General features: G+C 46.2%; 1 protein-coding gene across 2 annotated transcripts in view; it reads left to right on the top strand.

Annotated features, from left to right (window-relative positions):
* The window catches only part of CEP164 (centrosomal protein 164), a 166,198-nt gene that overhangs the window by 129,189 nt on the left and 14,452 nt on the right, over positions 1-22,557 (top strand). For both annotated transcript variants that reach the window (XM_030221251.1, XM_030221252.1), the window contains 7 exons: positions 1,937-2,121; positions 9,015-9,144; positions 9,466-9,521; positions 9,747-9,954; positions 10,379-10,486; positions 18,188-18,305; positions 19,104-19,397. In XM_030221251.1, coding sequence (XP_030077111.1) covers positions 1,937-2,121; positions 9,015-9,144; positions 9,466-9,521; positions 9,747-9,954; positions 10,379-10,486; positions 18,188-18,305; positions 19,104-19,397 — 1,099 coding nt within the window. The remainder of the gene's footprint in view (positions 1-1,936; positions 2,122-9,014; positions 9,145-9,465; positions 9,522-9,746; positions 9,955-10,378; positions 10,487-18,187; positions 18,306-19,103; positions 19,398-22,557) is intronic.

The following is a 22,557-nucleotide window of genomic DNA, read 5'->3' on the forward strand; positions in this document are numbered from 1 at the left end:
GTTGCAGTAGTCAAGGCAAGAGGTAATGAGAGCATGGACGAGAGTTCGGGTGGTGTGTTCAGAGAGGAAAGGGCGAATTTTGCTGATGTTGAGCAGCAGAGGGTCTCTCTCTGAATTAAAGGATAACATTTTCCTCAATCCTGAAGACCCAGTGTTTGCTTTTCTTGTGTTACTAAATGGTGGAAGACTTTAATGCTTTAGCTAAATGAGCATGGAGTTGCATAGCAGATGACATTTGTTTCCTGTGCTGATCTGCATGTGTTCAGTAATAAATATGTCATTTTTTATTTTTGTTACATTTGTACCCCGCGCGTTCCCACTCATGGCAGGCTCAATGCGGCAGGCAATGGAGGGTTAAGTGACTTGCCCAGAGTCACAAGGAGCTGCCTGTGCCGGGAATCGAACTCAGTTCCCCAGGACCAAAGTCCACCACCCTAACCACTAGGGGCAAGTTTTTTTATTACATATTTTAACAGCACACAAAGGTGTTATAACAATGCATAAGGCAACGAACCAACCATAGCACAATAAGAATGCCATTTTAGATGTACACAATACAACACAGACCTAAAATCAAGCATAACAAAGGACTGCTGCATGGTAATAATGAGATCTCCCTAAGCATGCTGATGATACTGCAAAAATGGACCATTTATGGGGGAATTACTGACTTATTAAAAAAAACTACAGCTTATTCAGAATACAGCTGCTAGATTTGATTTAAAAAAAAAAAAAAAAAAAAAAAAAGTTCAATCATGTATTGCCTCTTTTTGCTGAACTTCATTGACTTCCATTACAGGCACTTGTTGACTTTAAATAGGCTTGTTTTATCTTTAAAATGTTTAATGGAATGACTCCAGAAGAATTTCTTTCTTTAATTAGCTTCTCCAATGGGGTTAAAACAGCTAAGTTGAAACAAAACTTTGATTTAGTTTTTCCATCTTTTAAGGTTGTTCATTTTAAGAGGCTTTTAGAAAAATCATTCTCATACATAGCACTGCAAATATGGAATACCCTTCCTTTTTCATTAAAGGCACTCTGCTCCTGTTTCATAAAATTCTTTAAACAGTTCTATTTCAGAAGTTTTTCAACTAATGTCTAATCTGTCTTAATGTTTTTATAATTTACTGTAAACTGCTGTGGATCCAATTTTTTGGGAAAAGGTGGTATAGAAATTACAATATTAGATTAGATTTAACCTGCTGCCTGGTGTGGAAGCTTCATGATGGTCCCATCTTGCATCTAGCATCTCCACTAGGTAATCCCAAGGATTCACTTCCAAAATAAAGCTATAGTGAAACAAGCCCCCAGTAGCAACTGAGAAAATAGAGCTTTGGATTAATGAGGAATAACTACCTCCCCCACATCCCAATAAACCTGGGGAAGAAGTAGTATCCAAGGGAAACCCGTAATACCCAAAGATTTACTCTCCTCTTGCCCCAGAGAAACTGGACCTCTGACAAGACTACCATGTAGGATAAAAGGTACCCCCTCCCCCCATATCCACCAGCAAAGATTTGAGGAGTTTGTATGAAAGCAGCGTCACTGATGTGTTTTCAGTATGGCAGCGCTGCAGGATAATAGCAAATGTTCTGTTTGTGGGGGTACGAAGGTCAGCTACCACAGCAAGAAAATGATAAGAAAGCTGTGGTTTCCTTTTCTTTTGGTCCTGAATGACCATTGGATGAGCAGCATTTCCCATGAAAAAAATACCTCAAAATACTGTCTTAAAATTTTTTCTATGTCAGAATATCCTTACTGTGCCTTTGAAATTCAGAATTCTGGAAATGCTTGTTGTAATACATACCAGTGTTACCAATCAGGCAGCCCTATTGCATGCAGTAAAAGCTGAGACTACTTTGCAATGTTTGGCGTAGTGTGTGTCAGAGATGCTTTTATGGCCTCTTCTTGACATCTGCTTTGGCTTCAATTTCAGGAAGCCATGGCTGCACAGCTCAGCAGGCAGGAGCTTGAGGAGTCGAAAAAAGAGCATCGGCATGTTTTAGAGTCAGTCAGGCAGTCTCGCAGGACATTAGAGGAACTGCAGGACCAGAAGGCAGACCTGGAAGCCAAGGTGGAGATGCTGCAGCGGCGAAGTCAACGACTACAGAAACATAATAGGTATGAGAGGGTAAAGCATACTCACAGCATCTTGTCATGCTGGGAGAAAAAGATATATTCCGCCCGATATTCAAAGTGATTTAAGTGGGCGGGAGATATTCCTGCCCACTTGAATCGCTTGGGTCTGCCTAAACCCTGATATTGAGCGGTACTTAACCAGGCTCTGCTTCTGAATATCTACACAGAAAGGCCATGTTAAGTGGGCAGGTCAGGGGTGGTACGAGGGCAGTGTTGGGGAGGAGCTGGCAGTTATGCAGGTGCCAGCAATATTCAGTGCCAGCACCCGCCATAGTTAAGCAACCAAATAGAACTGCTTAAAAAGCAGTCCTAACTTTGGTTGTTTAGCTACATGGGTACAGGCACTGAATATCAGCTGGCACATGCATAATTTTCCAATTTCTCCTTTAGAGCTCCAAGCCCTCTCCTGGCCCCTTGAAATAGCCCTCTTCCCTCTGTGTTCCCTCCCCCCCAGCCTGCAACAATGGGAACCCCATCCTACCCACCTGCTCCCTGGAAGGTCACCCAAACTCACCAGTCTAGATAGCCCCCCCTCCCAATCTACCTCAGGTCCCTGGTGGTCCAGTGGGGGCGATGGGAGCAGGAGTGAACCCAACTCACTCCTGCACTAGCAACTTCATTCTCAACATGGCTGCCGCAACATCTCAGAGCAGACTTGTGGTTCTACAGTAGTAGGAGCTTGACAAGGTTGAGACTAAGAAGAATTCTGTGAGTTTGGTTAAATTCCAGTTTGTATCCTTGTTTTATGACATCCAAGACCTGTATGGTCAAGTGTGGTTCTGGTGCATTCCTTGTAAAACAGAGTAAGAAGTCCTTTGACCCTTTCCTGAGAGAAATGGACCCCTAGAGCATCATCCTCTGGAAATCCCTGAGGTATGAGGTCCCTGGGTAGTTTCTTTCCTCTCTGAATGAAGGAAGTGTTACAGCCTTGAAACGTTGAGTGCTGGAAAGCCCCTGACTTTCCTGATGTGTATTTCTCAGAATCTCTAAATCTGGGCATAGGAAAAACGTGCTTTGAAGATGACTTGGATCTATCCTCCAGCAACCTCTGTGGTTTCATATCTCTCAAATCTTTTCTTCACCAAACAGTAACAGGATTTTTAGATGGCAGGAGTTGTCAACTTTGTTGGCGGAGGTCCTACAGGCTTTATGGTGTATGAGTTTAACTGTTTTTGGGAGCAAATGGGTTTCCTGTATGAAAGCAATATCTAGACCAGTGATGGGCAACCTTTTGAGCTTGGTGTGTCAAACTCCAATGTTGTGATGGAGATTTCTTTAGATGCTGGGTGATTTGACGCTGCACGTCTTCTGGAAGATTCTGCACTTTAAGTTGGACTAGGGTGCTCCAGGCTTCCTCTGATGTTCTGACTCTTTTGGTAACACCATTGATCGAGAATGCTAAAGCAAAGGGGTATGCGCATTTGTACTTGATATTTTCAGAGCATAAAAATTATCCTGGAATATTTCTAATTTAATATCTTTCCACTGAATCAAGCCTGCTTTGCACACCACTGTTAGTATACGCTCCTTTATGATAAAATCAGAAAAAGTAAACAATATCTCTGCTTTTTTTTTTTCTCTTCTGGGGTCCAGTGCCCAATGTGCTCTCAATAGGTGAGTATAAATCCAAAAGGTGTTTACTCAAGTCTTTCACCAAGGACGCACAAGCCTCATATTGTGGTGATTCAGACACTCCCTGAGTTCTCAAGATATGGCGTCTCGATCTATTCTCTAAATCTTCCACTTTTTACCATAGTGCATGATGATCCATAATTGCTGATTCAAAGGAAGAGTGCAATTCCCATTGTTGACATCATTGTGATTCAGACACTCCCTGAGTTCTCAAGATATGGCGTCTCGATCTATTCTCTAAATCTTCCACTTTTTACCATAGTGCATGATGATCCATAATTGCTGATTCAAAGGAAGAGTGCAATTCCCATTGTTGACATCACTTCCTTCCCAGGACCCCTGAACTTTTTTTTTTTTCGTTTGTTCTTGAGGCAATGGAAGGTTAAATGATTTGCCCAAGATCGCAGGGAGTGTCAATGGGATTTGAACTCTGGTTTATCTGGTTCTTGGTTTGTTAGTCTAACCACTAGGCTGCTTGTCCACTGCTTTCAAGATAATGAGTCAAATGTCAGTCCTTCATAGATGTGGTGCCCTTTCATCTTTCCAATGGATTGCTAACCTCCTTTGTGCCAGTTCCAGAGCCAGAACCACCTCTAGGTGAATAAGTTATCTGTATTTTTAACATGGATCCACATATTTTGTGCAATAAATAAAATTAAAATGATTAAGGTTCATTAATATTAAGAATCAAGTTTTGAAGACATTAATATAATCTTCTCAGGATTCTTCAGAAACGGTAACATCACCACCATCCCATTTCTTTCCTAAGAATTGCAAAATTAAGTTGCTTACCTTTAACAGGGGTTCTCTGTAGACAACAGCCACACTCCAGGTGATGTCATCTGGCAGAGCTTGTGTGCCTGCGTTCCTCCAATATCTCAGAGAGGGGTTTATTATACCTCTCTAATCATGCAAGTGAATTCCTGCTCCACCTCATTCTCTCATCTCCTCCTCAATCTATGTCAGAGCTAAAGCATATAGAATAATTGTATGTTTTCTTTTTCTTCAGGGGATGGGGGAGGGTGATTGTGGCTGCATTCTCCTGCTGTCTACTGAGAACTTCTGTTAAAGATGAGCAAGTTCACTTTCACTTCAGATGGCATTAGGGAGTGCAGGCACACTCCAGGTGAGTCACAAGCTGAGGGCCACCATAAATTGTCTGTCTTAGTGGTCTGGAGATTGACCAAAAGCTGCATCTCGGGTGGAAGACTGGTCGAGATAGTATTGTTTGGTAAATATGTGAACTGAGAACCAAGTAGAAGTTCTGCAGATGTTTGTAATAGAAGCTGTTTGAAAACTAGCTACTGAAGTGGCTTTCTTCTGAAGGTGATGAGGTCCAGTGTTACCAGGAGGTTGCAGGCCTTGAAGCGAATAGCAAAATGAAATACAATTAGAGATCCATTGTGCTAGAGTTCTTTTAGAAATAGATGAGCCTTTCTTACTTGGGCTATAAGAGCTGGATAGCTGAGTGGATGTTCTAGTGTCTTTGATCCAGTGTAGGTGGTAGAGTACATCAAAATGTTGGATGTATGCAGAGAAGAAGTATGCTTATGGAAAAACTGGATGAACGGTGGATAATAAGAAAAAAACTTTTTCTAGGTTAAATACTTTATGGAGGCTGCTCCTAGATACTTGAAAGGTTGATCCATTAGTGCAGTCAAGATAATATCAAGATCCCATGAGGTCAAAGGGGTCTGTAAAGGTCGTTTTACGTTCATGAGGCCTCTCATAAAATGGGAGACAGTAGGATAAATGACGAGTTACATGCTATGAAGGAGGCATATTGTGTTTTGAGGCCTTGATTCCAAATACGTAGCAAATATGCTAGAATTGTTGTTGAAAAACAAGTAACAGGTTCTTTGTTTTGAGCCCGAGCTCAGGTGAGGAAATGGTACTATCTTAGATTGATAAGATTTTCACATTGCTGGCTTCCATGAAGCTAAAAGTACTTGTTTCACAGAGACTATGCAAGGTTGAGCAAGATTTAGCTGGCTGTCTATCTCCAGGCTGTTAAGGATAAGATCTCAAGATTGAGGTGTAAGCTCTGACCCTTATCCTGCATTAAAAGTGCTGGGTGATGGCCTAATCGTATTGGTTGGTTGATGGAAATGGGAATAACGAGTGAGGTGATTACATTTTCAGAAGACACAAAACTATCCAAAATTGTTAACAACCATGCAGAGTGTAAACAATTGCAGGAAGACCATAGGAAATTGGAAGACTGGGCATCCAAATGGTAGATGAGATTTAATGTGGACAAGTATAAAGTGATGCACCTTGGGAAGAATAATCCAAATCATAGTTGTTCGATGCTAGGTTCCACCTTAGGAGTCAGCATCCAAGAAAAAGATCTAGGTGTATTGTGGACAATATGCTGAAATCTCCTGCCCATTATGTGGCGGCAGCCAAAAAAGCAAACAGAATTCTAGGAATTATTAGGAAAGAGAGAGAAAATAAGACAAAGAATATTATAATGCCTTTGTATCACTCCATGGTGCAACCACACCTTGAGTATTGTGTGCAATTCTGGTTTCCGTATCTTAAAAAAGATATAGCAGAATTAGAAAAGGTTCAAAGAAGGGCAACTAAAATGATTAAGGGGGAACTCCTCTCATATGAGAAAAAGCTTAAGAGAACAACCTTATTAGAACCAGCCCTCCGTGCAGAGGAAGCTAAGGGAAGTATTACCCGCATATATCCAGCTCTTCTGTTATCTAAAATCCCGCTGCACTTTAATGGGAACAAGATCTAGATACATCCTTTACGGGGGAACAATGGGAAAGGTCATTTAAATATTTGTTTAAAGTATCTGTTGCCAGTAATCTGATTGAAAATGGCTTTAAGAGTTTCTATCGATGGTATTATACACCAGTGAAACTCAAGAAAATGTTTCCAGGAACCTTGGATGTGTGCTGGAGAGACTGTTGAGAGCGGGGGACTTTCCTTCACATGTGGTGTACCTGTCTAATCGTAAAGACCCAATGGGCTTTGATTACTGATACTCTGCAGGAAATATTGGGGAAGACGTACCCACTGCAAGCAGAGTATTGTTTGTTGCATCATAAACCAACAACAAGTACTGTCCCCCCAACACAAACTTGCCACACTGCTTTTCATGGCTAGTAAGTTGGTTATTGCAGAAGCGTGGAAAAAAGCTATCCTACCTCCTCCATCTCGAATTCTGCAGAATCTGGATTCTATTTTCCAATTATCTAAGCTTACAGCTTTGTGATAAGGACGATTGACTAAATTTTATGACACTTGGGCAAGTTTATGAACAATGGAAGACAAGATCTGGAACCCCCTCTTCATGAGGGGAGCACCCTTGTTTACTGGCCTTGAGACATGCTGTATACATGCCACTGTATTATTGGGTAGAGGGAGGGATATTGGTGAGGGGGTTGGAGCTTTCTGTTTATAATGCTAATGTATGCAAAATTTGTTTATTTGCATTACTTTAATAAAAGTTTACTGCAAAAAAGGAAAGGCTTAAGAGGTTAGGACTCTTCAGCTTGGGAAAGAGATGACTGAGGAGGGGATATAATGAACCTCAACATGTATAAGCTGGAAGAGAGGAGGGAGAGAGGAGAAATGATAGAAACGTTTAAATATCTCAAGGGCATTTATGTACAGGAAGAGAGCCTTTTTCAAATGAAGGAGAGCTCTGGAATGAGGGGGCATACAACAAAGTTAAGAGAGAATAGGCTTAGGAGTAACCTAAGGAAGTATTATTTCACAGAAAGGGTGGTGGAGTCGTGGAATGGCCTCCCGGTGGAGGTGGTGTTCCAGAATTTTAAAAGGCATGGGATAAGCATGAGGGATCGCTTAGGAACAGGAAGAATTAGGGGTTACAGAGGATGGGCAGAATGGATGGGTCATATGGCCTTTAAATGCCGTCATGTTTCTATGTTTTTATAATAAAGGTCTACAAAATACTGAGTGGTGTAGACTGGGTAAAAGTAAATTGATTTTTTAAATCTTTCAAAGAGCACAAAGACTAGAGGACACTCAAGGAAGTTACATGGTACTACTTTTAAAGCAAACAGGAGGAAATATTTTTTCACTCAATGAATAATTAAGCTGTGGAAGTCATTGCCAGAGAATATGGTCTCAGCAGTTGGTGTATGTAGGTTTCAAAAAGGTTTGGCCGAGTTCCTGGAGGAAAAGTTCATAGTGTGATATTGAGATAGACATGGGGAAAGCCACTGCTTGTCCCTGGGATCAGTAGCATGAATCTTGCTACTATTTGGGATTCTATCAGGTACTTGTGACCTGAATTGGCCACTGTTGGAAGCAGGATACTGGGTTAGATGGGCCATTGGTCTGACCCAGTATGGCTATTCTTATGTTTCTATGTCATAGGAGAAAACAAAAGTGAAACAAAAAGTTTCCTGCAGTCTGGGAGAGGTTTGATGAGAGCAACTGGCCTGAAACTAAAACGATTATTTTGAAGTGAGCACAGAGGCACGAAGGAAGTTACCAGTGGACAAATTAGACTGAGGAGGAGCTGAGAGAACGAGACAGCACTGGAACTTCTGCACATGCTCAGAGAGGTTTAATAAAACCTCTCTGAACTATTAAAGGAACTCCTACACACAGGCTCAGTCAGATGACATCACCTGGCGTATGCTTGTATTCCCCAGTGCTGTCTACAAAGAATGGCTGTTTATCATTCCTTAGACTATTATAGAAGGCAGAGATGAATTTGGAGGCAGTTCAGCATCAGTTTATTCACAGAGAATATCAACAGCAAATTACTCAGTCCTCCCAAAGCAATACCTAATGTGAATATATTTAAGACACCAAATATAGTTTTTAATGTTTAAATGTTGTAATCCTTACTGAATAACAGCTCTAGAGTATTAATTAGGATTTAAATTATTGATTTGTCCATTATCTATCACACAACATTCAAGGGGTTGAAAAGCATTCTTGAAAGGTGGAAGTGGTTTCATGGAATGCGTTCTCAAGAGAGGTGGCAAAAACAAAGTCAGTACTGGTGTCAAACATGCATGCTATAGTTACAGCAGGTGCCCTATAGTGAAAAAGTGAGGAATAAGCCAGAGATCAGATTAGAGGGCCTAACGATGCTTATCTACAATATTGCAAACACCACATTCTTCACAACAGATCACATGCTATTGAGAGAGCTGTGAGTCTGGCACATCCTTCTGGGAGCAGTGATCACTGGCATATAATTGTATTGTGTACTAGAGTTCCTCACTCTTATCGTCTTACTGTAGTGAACTTGAGGCTGAGATTCAGAACAAACAGGATATACTGAAAGAGACTAGCATGGAAGATGGTGGCCCATCACCAACAGCTGAAGAGGAGCTGCGTGTGGAGGACTTGAGAGACACCTCACGAAGAACAGTGAGTGTAGACTTTGTTTCTCCAGTCATGGGAGTTTTCCCATTTTAGTGCTGTTTGTTAGGGTAATTCCTTTTCTCCGAGGACAAGCAGGTTGTATTATCCTCACAAGTGAGTCGACGTCGGTGCGGACGTCAACCCACTTGTGAGAATAATCAGCCTTCTGTCCTCGGAGAATACTTGCTACAGATAAGTATCTTCACTATATTGTTAAAGTCAGGGGTCCTGGCAATATATTAGATTTTGAGGGCAGGGAGCATGTTGATTTTATGCACCCTATCCTAAAATTCAGCTGTTTACTGCCTTTCATCTCGCATTCTGCAGCATGCAAGACCACAACTGACTTCTCTGCCTAAAGGTGACCAGAGCAGCTGGGGCGAGTAAGTAACAGAAGGTTGCTGAATACAGTACTGTTGTGTACAAAGTGGTAACTGTTCTATTTTCACTTATGTTTTCCTTGAAGTGTAGCCTCAAGCTCTCCTAATTTCAGTATTCTCCTCCCTAACCAGTCTTTATGTCCTGAAGCATGGCTGTCTCTGACATCAGGTCCCTCTTGACCCTACCTAGCAGCTGTGATTGATCACTCATATCTCTCACCCTTGTAGCGTAAGACACTTGATCTCTTTAGAGGGAGTCTCCATCAAAAATGCTAAAGAGTTTCTGATGCATCAGACCAAGTCTATGAGGAAGCGGCAAACTGCTCTGAAAGCTGCCAGGCAGCAATGGCGCCATGACATGCACAAAGCACAGGAGGAGCTGCAAGACCCAGAGAGCTCCCAGATCCTTGAGGATGTACGCAGAAACCTAGAAGAGGTACTATAGTATGGATCAAAATAACTAGGCAAATTGTGTCAACTGATTTTTGTCTGCCTTCATCTACTAAGATATCCCAGTTGTCAAGTTTTAGAAGTTTGATTGATTGTAGTATATTGCTTCTTATCCAAATTCACATACTTAGTGAACCCCAGGGCCTCTTACCACTTCTCTTACCACTGACCTTTGTAATAATGATAAGAGATATCATTTCTGGCACCATTCACGCAATCAGAATCCTTTTATATTCTTGTGCTGTTTTCCTATTCAACAGGTGACTTCTCATATGCTTCTAGAGCTCACTCAGCAGACCAAATCAAAGTCTGTTAAAATTAAGAACACAACAAAAACACCCCCTCCCCAAGAGTTAATGATTTGATTTCTTTTTTTTTTTATCCCTGGATGCACTGCTGGTCTACTGTAGGAGGCAAAACATTTAAATGAGATGAAGGCAGCAATGTGGAAGGGACAGGTGCTACTACGCAAGAAAGAAGAGAAGCTGAATGAATTGGAGTCCTCCCTACTGGAAGAGGTTGTTCGTAGCATCATGTACTAGATTGGACCTTCCTCTCCTTGAGACAATATCCCAATCTAATCTCTATTGTTGCCTGTATTAGGACATTACCCTGTATAACACTGCCCTCAGCTAGGCAGCTGCTGTCAGTGCAACAGCACTTTTAAAGCAAAGTTTTCAAACTGTATTTTAGCAAAGAAAGTTTAAGTTTAAAATGTATAAAGTTTGCAAGTTTCTCAGGTTTTTGTCAACACAGTTGGTCCCTTATGCCTGAGATGAGCCCCAATTCTTTCATTAAGGAAAGAAAGATAATCTAAAAAGTTGTGCTATCCTTTTATTGTGCTAACTTAATATGCTTGGGACCATATTTTCTCCGAGGACAAGCAGGCTGCTTGTTCTCACGACTGGGTGACGTCCGCGGCAGCCCCCACCAACCGGAAAGAAGCTTCGCGGGACGGTCGGCACGCAGGGCACGCCCACCGCGCATGCGCGGCCGTCTTCCCGCCCGTGCGCGACCGCTCCCGCCAGTTCCTTTTTTTCCGCGCCTGGAGAGAGTCGTGCTTTGCCGCTCTCTCTACTTCAGCCGCCGGATTCTTGCGATCGCGTATACGCGGATCGCGCTTCGTTTAATTTCCTTTTAGTATTTCTCTGTTACGAAAAAAAAAAAAAAAAAGAAAAAAGACTGCGCGTGTGGAGCACGCGCTCCCCTTTTCCCTCGCTTCCAGCGGGGACGCCTCGTTGCGGCCTAGTGGCCGCTCGGTCGGCTAGTTTTTTCGTGGTGTGATTTTAGCCACCATTGCCGACTTTGACTTCGCCGACGCGATTTTTCCGTCGATGTCCTCGAAGGTCCCGAGTGGATTTAAAAAGTGTGGTCGCTGCGGCCGGCCGATCTCGCAGACCGACACCCACGCTTGGTGCCTCCAGTGCCTCGGGCCGGAGCACAATCTCAAGTCGTGTGCGCTGTGTCTCGGTCTCCGGAAACGGACTCAGGTTGCGAGGCAAGTTCTGCGGGACCGTCTTTTTGGAACTTGCGCCGGCCCCTCGACGTCGACCTCGACGGCATCGGTATCGAAGGCCGGATCTTCGGTACCGGTATCGATGCCCGAGACATCGGCACCGATGGCAGCGACCCCAGGAGAACAGGTCCCGTCGGCCCGCCGGTCCGCCGGTGAGAGTGGGGTTGAGAGGCCGCGTGGGCTGTCGGCCCCGGTCACTCCCTCAGCTCGTGAGCCACGGGACCGAACCCTGTCGGACCCGGTACCCTCGAGACCGAGGGGGATCGACCTCCTCCTCCTCCATGCCCTCCGGCGCCGGTGACGTGCACCGGAAAAAGGACAAGAAGCGCCGTCACCGGGAGCCCTCGGTGCACCCTGAAGGGGAGTCGACGCCGAAGCGTCATCGTAGAGAGGAGAGATCTCCGTCGGTGGTGGAGGTACCGACGCGTCGGGGTTCCGGCACCTCGGTGCCGTCTCCTGGCCCCCAGCAGCTTCTGGCACCGACACCCTTACCGGCCCCACCGCCTTTCCCGGCAGCGGGCCTGGACGAGTGCCTCAGAGCCATCCTTCCGGGGATCCTGGAAGGGCTGATGCGCCAGGCTGTGCCGGCGTCGGGGGTGCTTGCGCCCCCGGCGCCGATGACTGTGGCGCCGGCGAGCTCTAGCCCGGCGCCGGGGCTGTCGCCACCGCCGCCGCTTGCGGTGCCGGTCTCGACCGCCACGCAGGTGGAGTCCCCGTCGACGTCGATGGAGGGAGCTCCGTCCCCGCCGGCGCGGGAGTCCACCGCTCGACGACACCGAGGCCTCGGTGCCTCGACGTCGAGCCGGGCCCGGTACCGGACTCAGCTACATGAGCTAATGTCCGATACCGAGGATGAGGACTCGTGGGGGGAAGAGGAAGACCCGAGATATTTCTCCTCAGAGGAGTCTACGGGCCTTCCCTCGGACCCCACGCCATCACCGGAGAGGAAGCTCTCACCTCCTGAGAGTCTCTCCTTTGCCTCCTTTGTGCGGGATATGTCCATAAGCATTCCCTTTCCCGTGGTCTCTGTGGAAGAGCCGAGGGCCGAGATGCTCGAGGTCCTCGACTATCCATCACCACCTAGAGAGTCCTCCACGGTACCGCTGCACAATGTCCTGAAGGAGACGCTGCTTCGGAACTGGGTGCGACCACTAACTAACCCCACCATTCCCAAGAAAGCAGAGTCCCAGTACAGGATCCACTCTGACCCAGAGCTCATGCGGCCCCAGTTGCCCCATGACTCAGCGGTCGTGGATTCTGCTCTCAAGAGGGCACGGAGTTCGAGGGATACCGCCTCGGCGCCCCCGGGGCGGGAGTCTCGCACTCTGGACTCATTTGGGAGGAAGGCCTACCAATCCTCCATGCTCGTGACCCGCATCCAATCTTACCTGCTCTATATGAGCATCCACATGCGGACCAATGTGCAACAGCTGGCGGACCTGGTCGATAAGCTCCCGCCGGAGCAGTCCAGGCCTTATCAGGAGGTGGTCAGGCAGCTGAAGGCGTGCAGAAAGTTCCTGTCCAGGGGGATTTTTGACACCTGTGACGTGGCATCTCGTGCTGCGGCCCAAGGTATAGTGATGCGCAGGCTCTCATGGCTGCGTGCCTCTGACCTGGACAACCGCACCCAGCAGAGACTGGCTGACGTCCCTTGCCGGGGGGATAATATTTTTGGCGAGAAGGTCGAGCAGATGGTTGACCAACTGCATCAGCGGGAAACCGCTCTCGACAAGCTCTCCCACCGGGCGCCTTCAGCACCCGCCCCCGCGGGCGGGCGTTTTTCCCGGGCCCGGCAGGCTGCACCCTATTCTTTTGCGAAGCGTAGGTACAACCAGCCGGCCCGAAGGCCTCGTCAGGCACAGGGACAGCCCCAGCGCGCTCGTTCCCGTCAACAGCGTGCGCCTAAGCAGCCCCCTGCGCCTCCACAGCAAAAGCCGGGGACGGGCTTTTGACTGGATCCATGGGAACATAGCCGCCCTACAAGTGTCCGTACCGGACGACCTGCCGGTCGGAGGGAGGTTAAAATTTTTTCACCAAAGGTGGCCTCTCATAACCTCCGACCAGTGGGTTCTCCAAATAGTGCGGTACGGATACGCCCTGAATTTGGCCTCCCTGCCTCCAAATTGTCCTCCGGGAGCTCAGTCTTTCAGCTCCCATCACAAGCAGGTACTTGCAGAGGAACTCTCCGCCCTTCTCAGCGCCAATGCGGTCGAGCCCGTACCACCCGGGCAGGAAGGGCAGGGATTCTATTCCAGGTACTTCCTTGTGGAAAAGAAAACAGGGGGGATGCGTCCCATCCTAGACCTGAGAGGCCTGAACAAATTCCTGGTCAAAGAAAAGTTCAGGATGCTTTCCTTGGGCACCCTTCTGCCAATGATTCAGAAAAACGATTGGCTATGTTCCCTGGATTTAAAGGACGCATACACTCACATCCCGATACTGCCAGCTCACAGACAGTATCTCAGATTCCGCCTGGGCGCACGGCACTTTCAGTATTGTGTGCTGCCCTTTGGGCTCGCCTCTGCCCCACGAGTGTTTACAAAGTGCCTCGTGGTGGTAGCGGCCTACCTACGCAAGCTGGGAGTGCACGTGTTCCCTTATCTCGACGATTGGCTGGTCAAGAACACCTCGGAGGCAGGAGCCCTCCGGTCGATGCAGTGCACTATTCAACTTCTGGAGCTGCTGGGTTTGTGATAAATTACCCAAAGTCCCATCTCCAGCCAACTCAGTCTCTGGAATTCATAGGAGCGCTGCTGAATTCCCAGATGGCTCAGGCCTACCTTCCCGAAGCGAGGGCCACCAATCTCTTGGCCCTGGCTTCGCGGACCAGAGCGTCTCAGCAGATCACAGCTCGGCAGATGTTGAGACTTCTGGGTCATATGGCCTCCACAGTTCATGTGACTCCCATGGCTCGTCTTCATATGAGATCTGCTCAATGGACCCTAGCTTCCCAGTGGTTCCAAGCCACCGGGAATCTAGAGGATGTCATCCGCCTCTCCACCAGTTGCCGCACTTCACTGCTCTGGTGGACCATACGGACCAATTTGACCCTGGGACGTCCATTCCAAATTCCGCAGCCCACGAAAGTGCTGACGACGGATGCATCTCGCCTGGGGTGGGGAGCCCATGTCGATGGGCTTCACACCCAGGGTCTGTGGTCCCTCCAGGAAAAGGATCTGCAGATCAACCTCCTGGAGCTCCGAGCGATCTGGAACGCACTGAAGGCTTTCAGAGATCGGCTGTCCTGCCAAATTATCCAAATTCGGACAGACAATCAGGTTGCAATGTATTACGTCAACAAGCAGGGGGGCACCGGATCTCGCCCCCTGTGTCAGGAAGCCGTCGGTATGTGGCGTTGGGCGTGTCGGTTCGGCATGCTTCTCCAAGCCACGTACCTGGCAGGCGTAAACAACAGTCTGGCCGACAGACTGAGCAGAGTCATGCAACCGCACGAGTGGTCGCTCCATTCCAGAGTGGTACGCAAGATCTTCCGAGAGTGGGGCACCCCCTCGGTGGATCTTTTCGCCTCTCAGACCAACCACAAGCTGCCTCTGTTCTGTTCCAGACTTCAGACACACGGCAGGCTAGCGTCAGATGCCTTTCTCCTTCATTGGGGGACCGGCCTCCTGTATGCTTATCCTCCCATACCTTTGGTGGGGAAGACCTTACTGAAGCTCAAGCAAGACCGCGGCACCATGATTCTGATAGCGCCCTTTTGGCCCCGTCAGATCTGGTTCCCTCTTCTTCTGGAGTTGTCCTCAGAAGAACCGTGGAGATTGGAGTGTTTTCCGACTCTCATTTCGCAGAACGACGGAGCGTTGCTGCACCCCAACCTTCAATCCCTGGCTCTCACGGCCTGGATGTTGAGGGCGTAGACTTCGCTGCGTTGGGTCTGTCTGAGGGTGTCTCCCGGGTCTTGCTTGCCTCTAGGAAGGATTCCACTAAAAAGAGTTACTTTTTCAAGTGGAGGAGGTTTGTCGTGTGGTGTGAGAGCAAGGCCCTAGAACCTCGTTCTTGCCCTGCACAGAACCTGCTTGAATACCTTCTGCACTTATCAGAGTCTGGCCTCAAGACCAACTCAGTAAGGAATCACCTTAGTGCGATTAGTGCTTACCATTATCGTGTGGAAGGTAAAGCCATCTCTGGAGAGCCTTTAGTCGTTCGATTCATGAGAGGCTTGTTTTTGTCAAAGCCCCCTATCAAGCCTCCTACTGTGTCATGGGATCTCAACGTCGTCCTCACCCAGCTGATGAAACCTCCTTTTGAGCCACTGAATTCCTGCCATCTGAAGTACTTGACCTGGAAGGTCATTTTCTTGGTGGCAGTTACTTCAGCTCGTAGGGTCAGTGAGCTTCAAGCCCTAGTAGCTCATGCTCCATATACTAAATTTCATCACAACAGAGTAGTGCTCCGCACTCACCCAAAGTTCCTGCCGAAGGTGGTGTCGGAGTTCCATCTTAACCAGTCAATTGTCTTGCCAACATTCTTCCCCAGGCCGCATACCCGCCCTGCTGAACGTCAGTTGCACACATTGGACTGCAAGAGAGCATTGGCCTTCTACTTGGAGCGGACACAGCCCAACAGACAGTCCGCCCAATTGTTTATTTCTTTCGACCCTAACAGGCTAGGGGTCGCTGTCGGGAAACGCACCATCTCCAATTGGCTAGCAGATTGCATTTCCTTCACTTACGCCCAGGCTGGGCTGACTCTTGAGGGTCATGTCACGGCTCATAGTGTCAGAGCCATGGCAGCGTCAGTGGCCCACTTGAAGTCAGCCACTATTGAAGAGATTTGCAAGGCTGCGACGTGGTCATCTGTCCACACATTCACATCACATTACTGCCTCCAGCAGGATACCCGACGCGACAGTCGGTTCGGGCAGTCGGTGCTGCAGAATCTGTTTGGGGTGTAAATCCAACTCCACCCTCCAGGACCCGAATTTATTCTGGTCAGGCTGCACTCTCAGTTAGTTGTTCTTCGTAGGTCAATTCCTGTTGTTTCCTCGCCGTTGCGAGGTTCCATTGACCTGGGTTCTTGTTTTGAGTGAGCCTGAGAGCTAGGGATACCCCAGTCGTGAGAACAAGCAGCCTGCTTGTCCTCGGAGAAAGGGTATGATACATACCTGTAGCAGTTGTTCTCCGAGGACAGCAGGCTGATTGTTCTCACCTACCCTCCCTCCTCCCCTTTGGAGTTGTGTGTTTCATCTTTTGCTAGTCATTCAACTGGCGGGAGCGGTCGCGCACGGGCGGGAAGACGGCCGCGCATGCGCGGTGGGCGTGCCCTGCGTGCCGACCGTCCCGCGAAGCTTCTTTCCGGTTGGTGGGGGCTGCCGCGGACGTCACCCAGTCGTGAGAACAATCAGCCTGCTGTCCTCGGAGAACAACTGCTACAGGTATGTATCATACCCTTTACAAGGGTATGTTGGAACATAGAGGGCAATTTTCGAAACTGTTCAGGCTGATAAAGGCCACTTGTACTTTCCCTTTAGAAAAGTATAAAAGCACCCATTCAGATTTGTACCTGCTTTTTGCACCAAAACTGCTCATGCTGTTGCCTCCCTCAACATAAAATGTCCTACTCTACAAATTCTTCCACAAAAATGCAAGCAAAATGTACATTCTTGGTGGAGCAAGGTGTATTTTTTTCACCCATAATTAAGGTGCATTATTTTCAGACAATCTTATTTTCCCATGCAGATGGCTTTTGAGGCCTGCTTTAGTATGTTTCTGCTGCATGGAGTTGAATTAGAGATCTTTCTATGTGACAGCTCCTCCCCCCCCACTCTCCTCCAGTGGTTTAGCTAAGGGTTGGCCTGGGTGGGCACAGGCCTACACATTCTTGCCTCAGGTCCACCCAGTCAGCAGCCCATAAGGCCCCCCCCAAACTCTTCAGTGGCGGTGCCTCACTACTCTCTCTCCCTCTTCTCCACTCGTGGCCTGACATCTGCCCATCTCTCTGTGGAACCCCCCCTCCCGGACTACCTCAGAGTTACTGCCAGTGGCAATTCCTGTAAGCATCCTGCGCCAGCCTGCAGGCTTCTCTCTATCATGTCCTGCCCTCAGTAATGTCACTTCTTGTTTCTTTGGCGGGAACATTGTAGAGAGAAGCCTGCAGGCCCGGCACAAGTTGCCTATAGGAATTGCGACGGGCAACAGCTCTGAGGTAGGACCGGGGGAGGGGGTTCAGAGAGAAACTGGCAGACATCGGGTCATTAAAAACACTATATTGTATGTATGTACAGGAGTAGGGGTGGGGGTTGGAAGGGCTTACCCAGGTTAACTCTGGGCCCACCCAAAATGGCAGGTCTGCCTACGCCCCTGCTCTTCTCCCCCCCCCCCCCCCCCCCCCCCCCCGGCTCTAGCATTATCTGCTGATGCAAATGATGACCTGGTTATTCCATATGCAAGAAAATCATAAAAATATGATTGCCCCAAGATTTTAACATTTTAGGTTTAGCAGTGAAGATTTTGCTCAATACTCAGAGTATTCCTTTTCTTGTTTTGGTTTCAGATTATTAAAGTTAAGTTGGGGTCATTCTGGATGGGTTGTGTCACCTATGCAGTCTTTGGCTGAAGTGATTGATATATTAGGGATTATAGAAGTGGACTAACATGTCACTACTTTAGACTGTTTCAGACAAATATTCATTGTGTTAGTGCAAGAAGGGCTACTTATTAGGGGCTGTGTACCTTCTGTTTTGTAGCTGTCCGAGGAAGACAAACCAAAAGGTGCAACAGGCAAAAAGATGGTGACTTTTGACCTTAGTGACTCAGAAGAGACCAACAGTAGCATAATGAGCACAGATCTACCTCTACATCAATGTAAGGATCCTTTCTTACCATGCTTTGCTATCTTATATTAGATAGTAAGGCATACATTCTTTGGTTCAGTTTAGGCATTTGTCCCCTTCACCATAAATCTGTCAAGGAAATAAGAAAATGCACTATGTTTCCTGGAGAAGGGGAGAGTTATTTGGTTGGGGTTGTAGGGAATCTACTAGACGAACTAGATTTTTGTGTTGTTTGACAGGTTATACAATCGTTCAATATTTAACCTTTTTGCCCCACTCATAATTTTATAAACTTCTATTATAGCCCCTCTCAGTTGCCTTTTCTCTAAGCTGAAAAACCCTAACCTGTTTAGCCACTCTTAGGGAGGTGTTCCATCCTCATCATTTTTGTCACCCTTCTATGAAGCTTTTTGAATTGCACTTATTTTGTATAAAGAATGCCTACTTTCTCTGCTCTGTTCCCTAAGGGCCGGTCTTGGTAGTCCTAACTTATCCATTACATTTATACCACTCCATCAGACTAATGAATCCAACTTTCATTGTAGAATGTTTATTTTCAAGGTTAAGTACAGTAGGGCCCCTTGCAGAAGCAAGGTCCCAAAATAAAATGCACAGGGGAAGAGTAAACTTGACAGAAGCAGGAAACAGATTCTTCTTTTACTCGCTGCATAAAGAAGGATGCAGTGCCTCCAAAGTATTATTTTGTTTAAAATTATGGTATTTTATTAGCTAGGCAGAGAATATACTTTAACATGGTTAATCAAGCAGTAGCATGGTAGAGAGTTTGTTGTTGCACATTATTTTTCTTTACCCCTCCCCCCCCTTTTAGTTGACTTGAAACCAGAACTACAACTCTCTCAGCCCAGCAAGATCCAGTACTTGAGTGAATCATTGTACCGCATCACCACAGAACTGAACAGCATCCTTGGCGTCTTGGGTTCTGCTATCGTCCCTTCAGCTCTGAATGCTGGGGGTATACCTCTTTCTACTTACACCTCGCTAGCAAGAGGCCAGCTTCCTGGTCAGTGGGCATGGAGTACAGGACTCAACCCCAGCATGGCAACCTCAACTGCTCAGACTGTGGACAGCATGTTAACTGAGAAATGGCACAAGTACTTCCCAGGTAAAGGGCCTTTGGGTGCTTATGATAAACCAAAGTAAAACCATTAAAAAAACCATTTTCCTGAGCATCCTAACCAGACCAGTCCAGAATCTGTGGTTGTGCCTGTCAACCAGTGGATGGAGATAGGACAAAATGAAAGTCCTGGGTGCTTCCTCAGCTAAGGGCACTGTGCAGCCTTAGATGCTCAATATTTTAAGCAGCTTCTGACCCAGTTGGAGAACTGAACATCAGTTTAGCAGAGGGGTATCTTACTTGAGATTTTATGCTCCAAAACAACAACAAACAAAAGGACATATAGCAAATTTAATTTGATCTGGAGCAGATGTGCGGTTGCAGGTGAGGGCTTCCAGCAACAGCAGCACGAGTTGTGGAGAGTTTCTTTTCATACAGCTGGCTTGGGGAGCTTGTGTTGCATCCACCTGTCTTTGCTGGTGAGAGTGGCATCCTGAATGATGTTTAGGCCACAGCAGCTGTCTTGTGTAGTAGCACTGCCTAAGCACCTGAGGAGATGTTTGGTGCACATTTTGGAGGGAGCCCCTAGCGGACCATTCTTATTGCAGTCAATGGGTCTTTTGTCCTGGAGCCCTCTATTTGAGTGCTGACATAAAACAAACCAGGACCTGACATCAACTATCCTTTGGGCAAAAACATAATAATAATAATAAAAAAGTAACATTTAGTGGCACCTTGGAAACCCACAGGTAGCAAAGCACGGTATGATTGGCCATCTTAGGCAGCCTTCTGAAGCAACTCTGGTTACTAAATTTTTATCAGAGCAGACTGGCTTTCTGCCTTTTTTGCTGATTCTTAAAGGAAGGTCCTGTCAGTGGAAAGGGATATCATAGTTTGTTAGAAGTCTGAGAGGAATACCAGGGAGCAGAGATTTTATTCTCTTCAGAGTTTGGGAAGACTTTCTCACATCCTTTTTATTTTAGCATTCTGAGGGAGCTCAGAGTAATAGTGATCTCTCTACATTTCCAATTCTAGATAACCCAGTGGCATAGCAAGCAGCGGTCTGAACAATTTTTAGTGCCTAGAGTTGGATCACTACTGAGGGAGTGTGGGCACCTGGTTTCCATAGGGATTGGCTCTTTACTCTTATGGAGAGTAGAAGTTCCTTTGGTTAATTCCTAAACTGTGGGGTCCTTGAGCATGATGATTTATTTTCTCCATGGGCCCTACTTCAGTGAAGAAACCTTCTATGGAGAACCTGCAAGACCATTCCATTTTATCAAGTCATTTAGGCTCTGATTTAAGAACAATGAGCTTCTCCTCAAGTAGGCCTGGACTAAGCCTTTGGCTTGAAAGATGAAGGTACAGCTGGGCCATTACAACTATAACCACCATTTTCTAGTTTGCAGTTATGTCAGCTGTCCTTTCAGAATAGTAGTAGAGCAGGCAATCAAAGAACTTGAGTCTGTGAGGTTACAAGGATGCTCTGGAGCTTCATTTGTCCCGGGGATGGACAATCAGCTGCTTCTCTGCTTACAGCCATTGTACCCCTGTCCTGGTATCATTCATGCATGCTATGCTACAGTTCTTTCTAGATCAGGAAATGGTGAAACTATTTCCAGAATTGTCTGGAGAACCCAGTATATATGCCTAATACTTCAAAATAGTGAATTTTTGATCAAGAATAGCAGCTGTGTGGTTGGGACAATTTTTAACAGCCTTTCAACTCAAGGGACTTGTCCTTTTTTTTTTTTTTTATAGTTTACAATAATTATTTCAAGTATAAAATCTTGAAAGAAAGTGAACAGATACTATAATTACACAAAATCATAAGTTTTATCATCAAATATTACAGAATTCACTCAAGTCCTCAATTAGGATTCCAAGATCAAAAATAGAGGAGTCTAAATAAATAATATGAGAAAAAGAAAAAAGGAAAATAGCTATTCGCGAAGAATTATGGTGATACAATATTATGTTGATCCAGTTGTTGTCTTAGAAGCGATTAGCTTAGAGAGCTGAGGTGGATCAGTAAAGGTATACTTAACAATATCAAATCTGATAATACACTTGCAGGGGTACCTCAAAAAAAAAGTACCTCCTGCTTGAATTACAACCGATTTCATTATGAGAAATTGTTTCCTTTTCTTTTGTGTCTCTCTTGAGAAATCTGGAAACAAGGAAATTCGCAAACCAAGAAATGGCTTCTCCCTTTGTTTAAAAAAACATCTGGAAGAGCCATTGTTTATCAGGAATTAGGGCCACAGTCGCAACCAAAGTCGCTGATGTGGCCTGTTGTGTGTCCGATGTCTCAAGAAAGGCTGAAATGTCCAAAGTCTGTTGTACATTTTGTTCTACCGATTTTTGAGGGAGGTAAAAGATCTTTGAAAAAGGTGGTAAATTAGCTTCTGGTATACATAAGTTCTCCAGTAGATATCTCTTTAACATGTCCCCAGATTTTATCATTGGAATATAAGGAAAGTTAATGAAACGCAAATTTTGATTCCTAGTATAATTTTCTAAATTCTCAGACTTAATTCTTAAGCTGGAAACATCCTTCAAAAGTGAAAATTGTGTATTTTCTAATTTCTTTACGGTTTGTTCAGTTGTATCCAGTCTAGGAATCATTTTTTCAACCTCAGTTTTTTGCTTTTCGATCTTTTGCTCCATCTCATTTATTAACAAAGTATGTTTAGTTGTAGAGGCAAGAAACATTTGTCCTAATCGGGACATAAGATCCCACAATGAATCTAATGTTATCTCCTTAGGCTTGATAATGAATTCAGAAGGAAATATAGATTCTTGCTCAGTCTTCTTCTCCCCAATCGCTTGTAGTTCTCCCGCAAAGTCTGTAGGCTGGCGAGGTTCTCCTGGAGGTAATAACCTCCTTTCTCCCGCTGCAATAAGCTGGATCTGAGTCCCCAGCGCCAATGCTAAATCACCACTTCGGGCAAACGCCGACGCTCCAGGAAGCGGGGAACTCACCGCCATTGGTTGCGGGGGTGGAGCTCTCTCCTCGGGACTCAATGTTGTTTCCAATTTGAGGGACGCCGAAAGCTCCTCAACCATGCCAGCGCCCTGCCTCGAAATGGTCCCGGAATCTTCACCAGTCCTCTGTTGCATCACGAACCGATCCATCGGTCCAGGTACCTGGGAAGGGGTCTGGGGAACTTGGGCAGCTGCCCTTCCTCGTCGCTTAGGCATAGGT

This window comes from Microcaecilia unicolor, chromosome 12 (genome assembly GCF_901765095.1).
Source record: "Microcaecilia unicolor chromosome 12, aMicUni1.1, whole genome shotgun sequence".
Taxonomy (NCBI): Eukaryota; Metazoa; Chordata; class Amphibia; order Gymnophiona; family Siphonopidae; genus Microcaecilia; species Microcaecilia unicolor.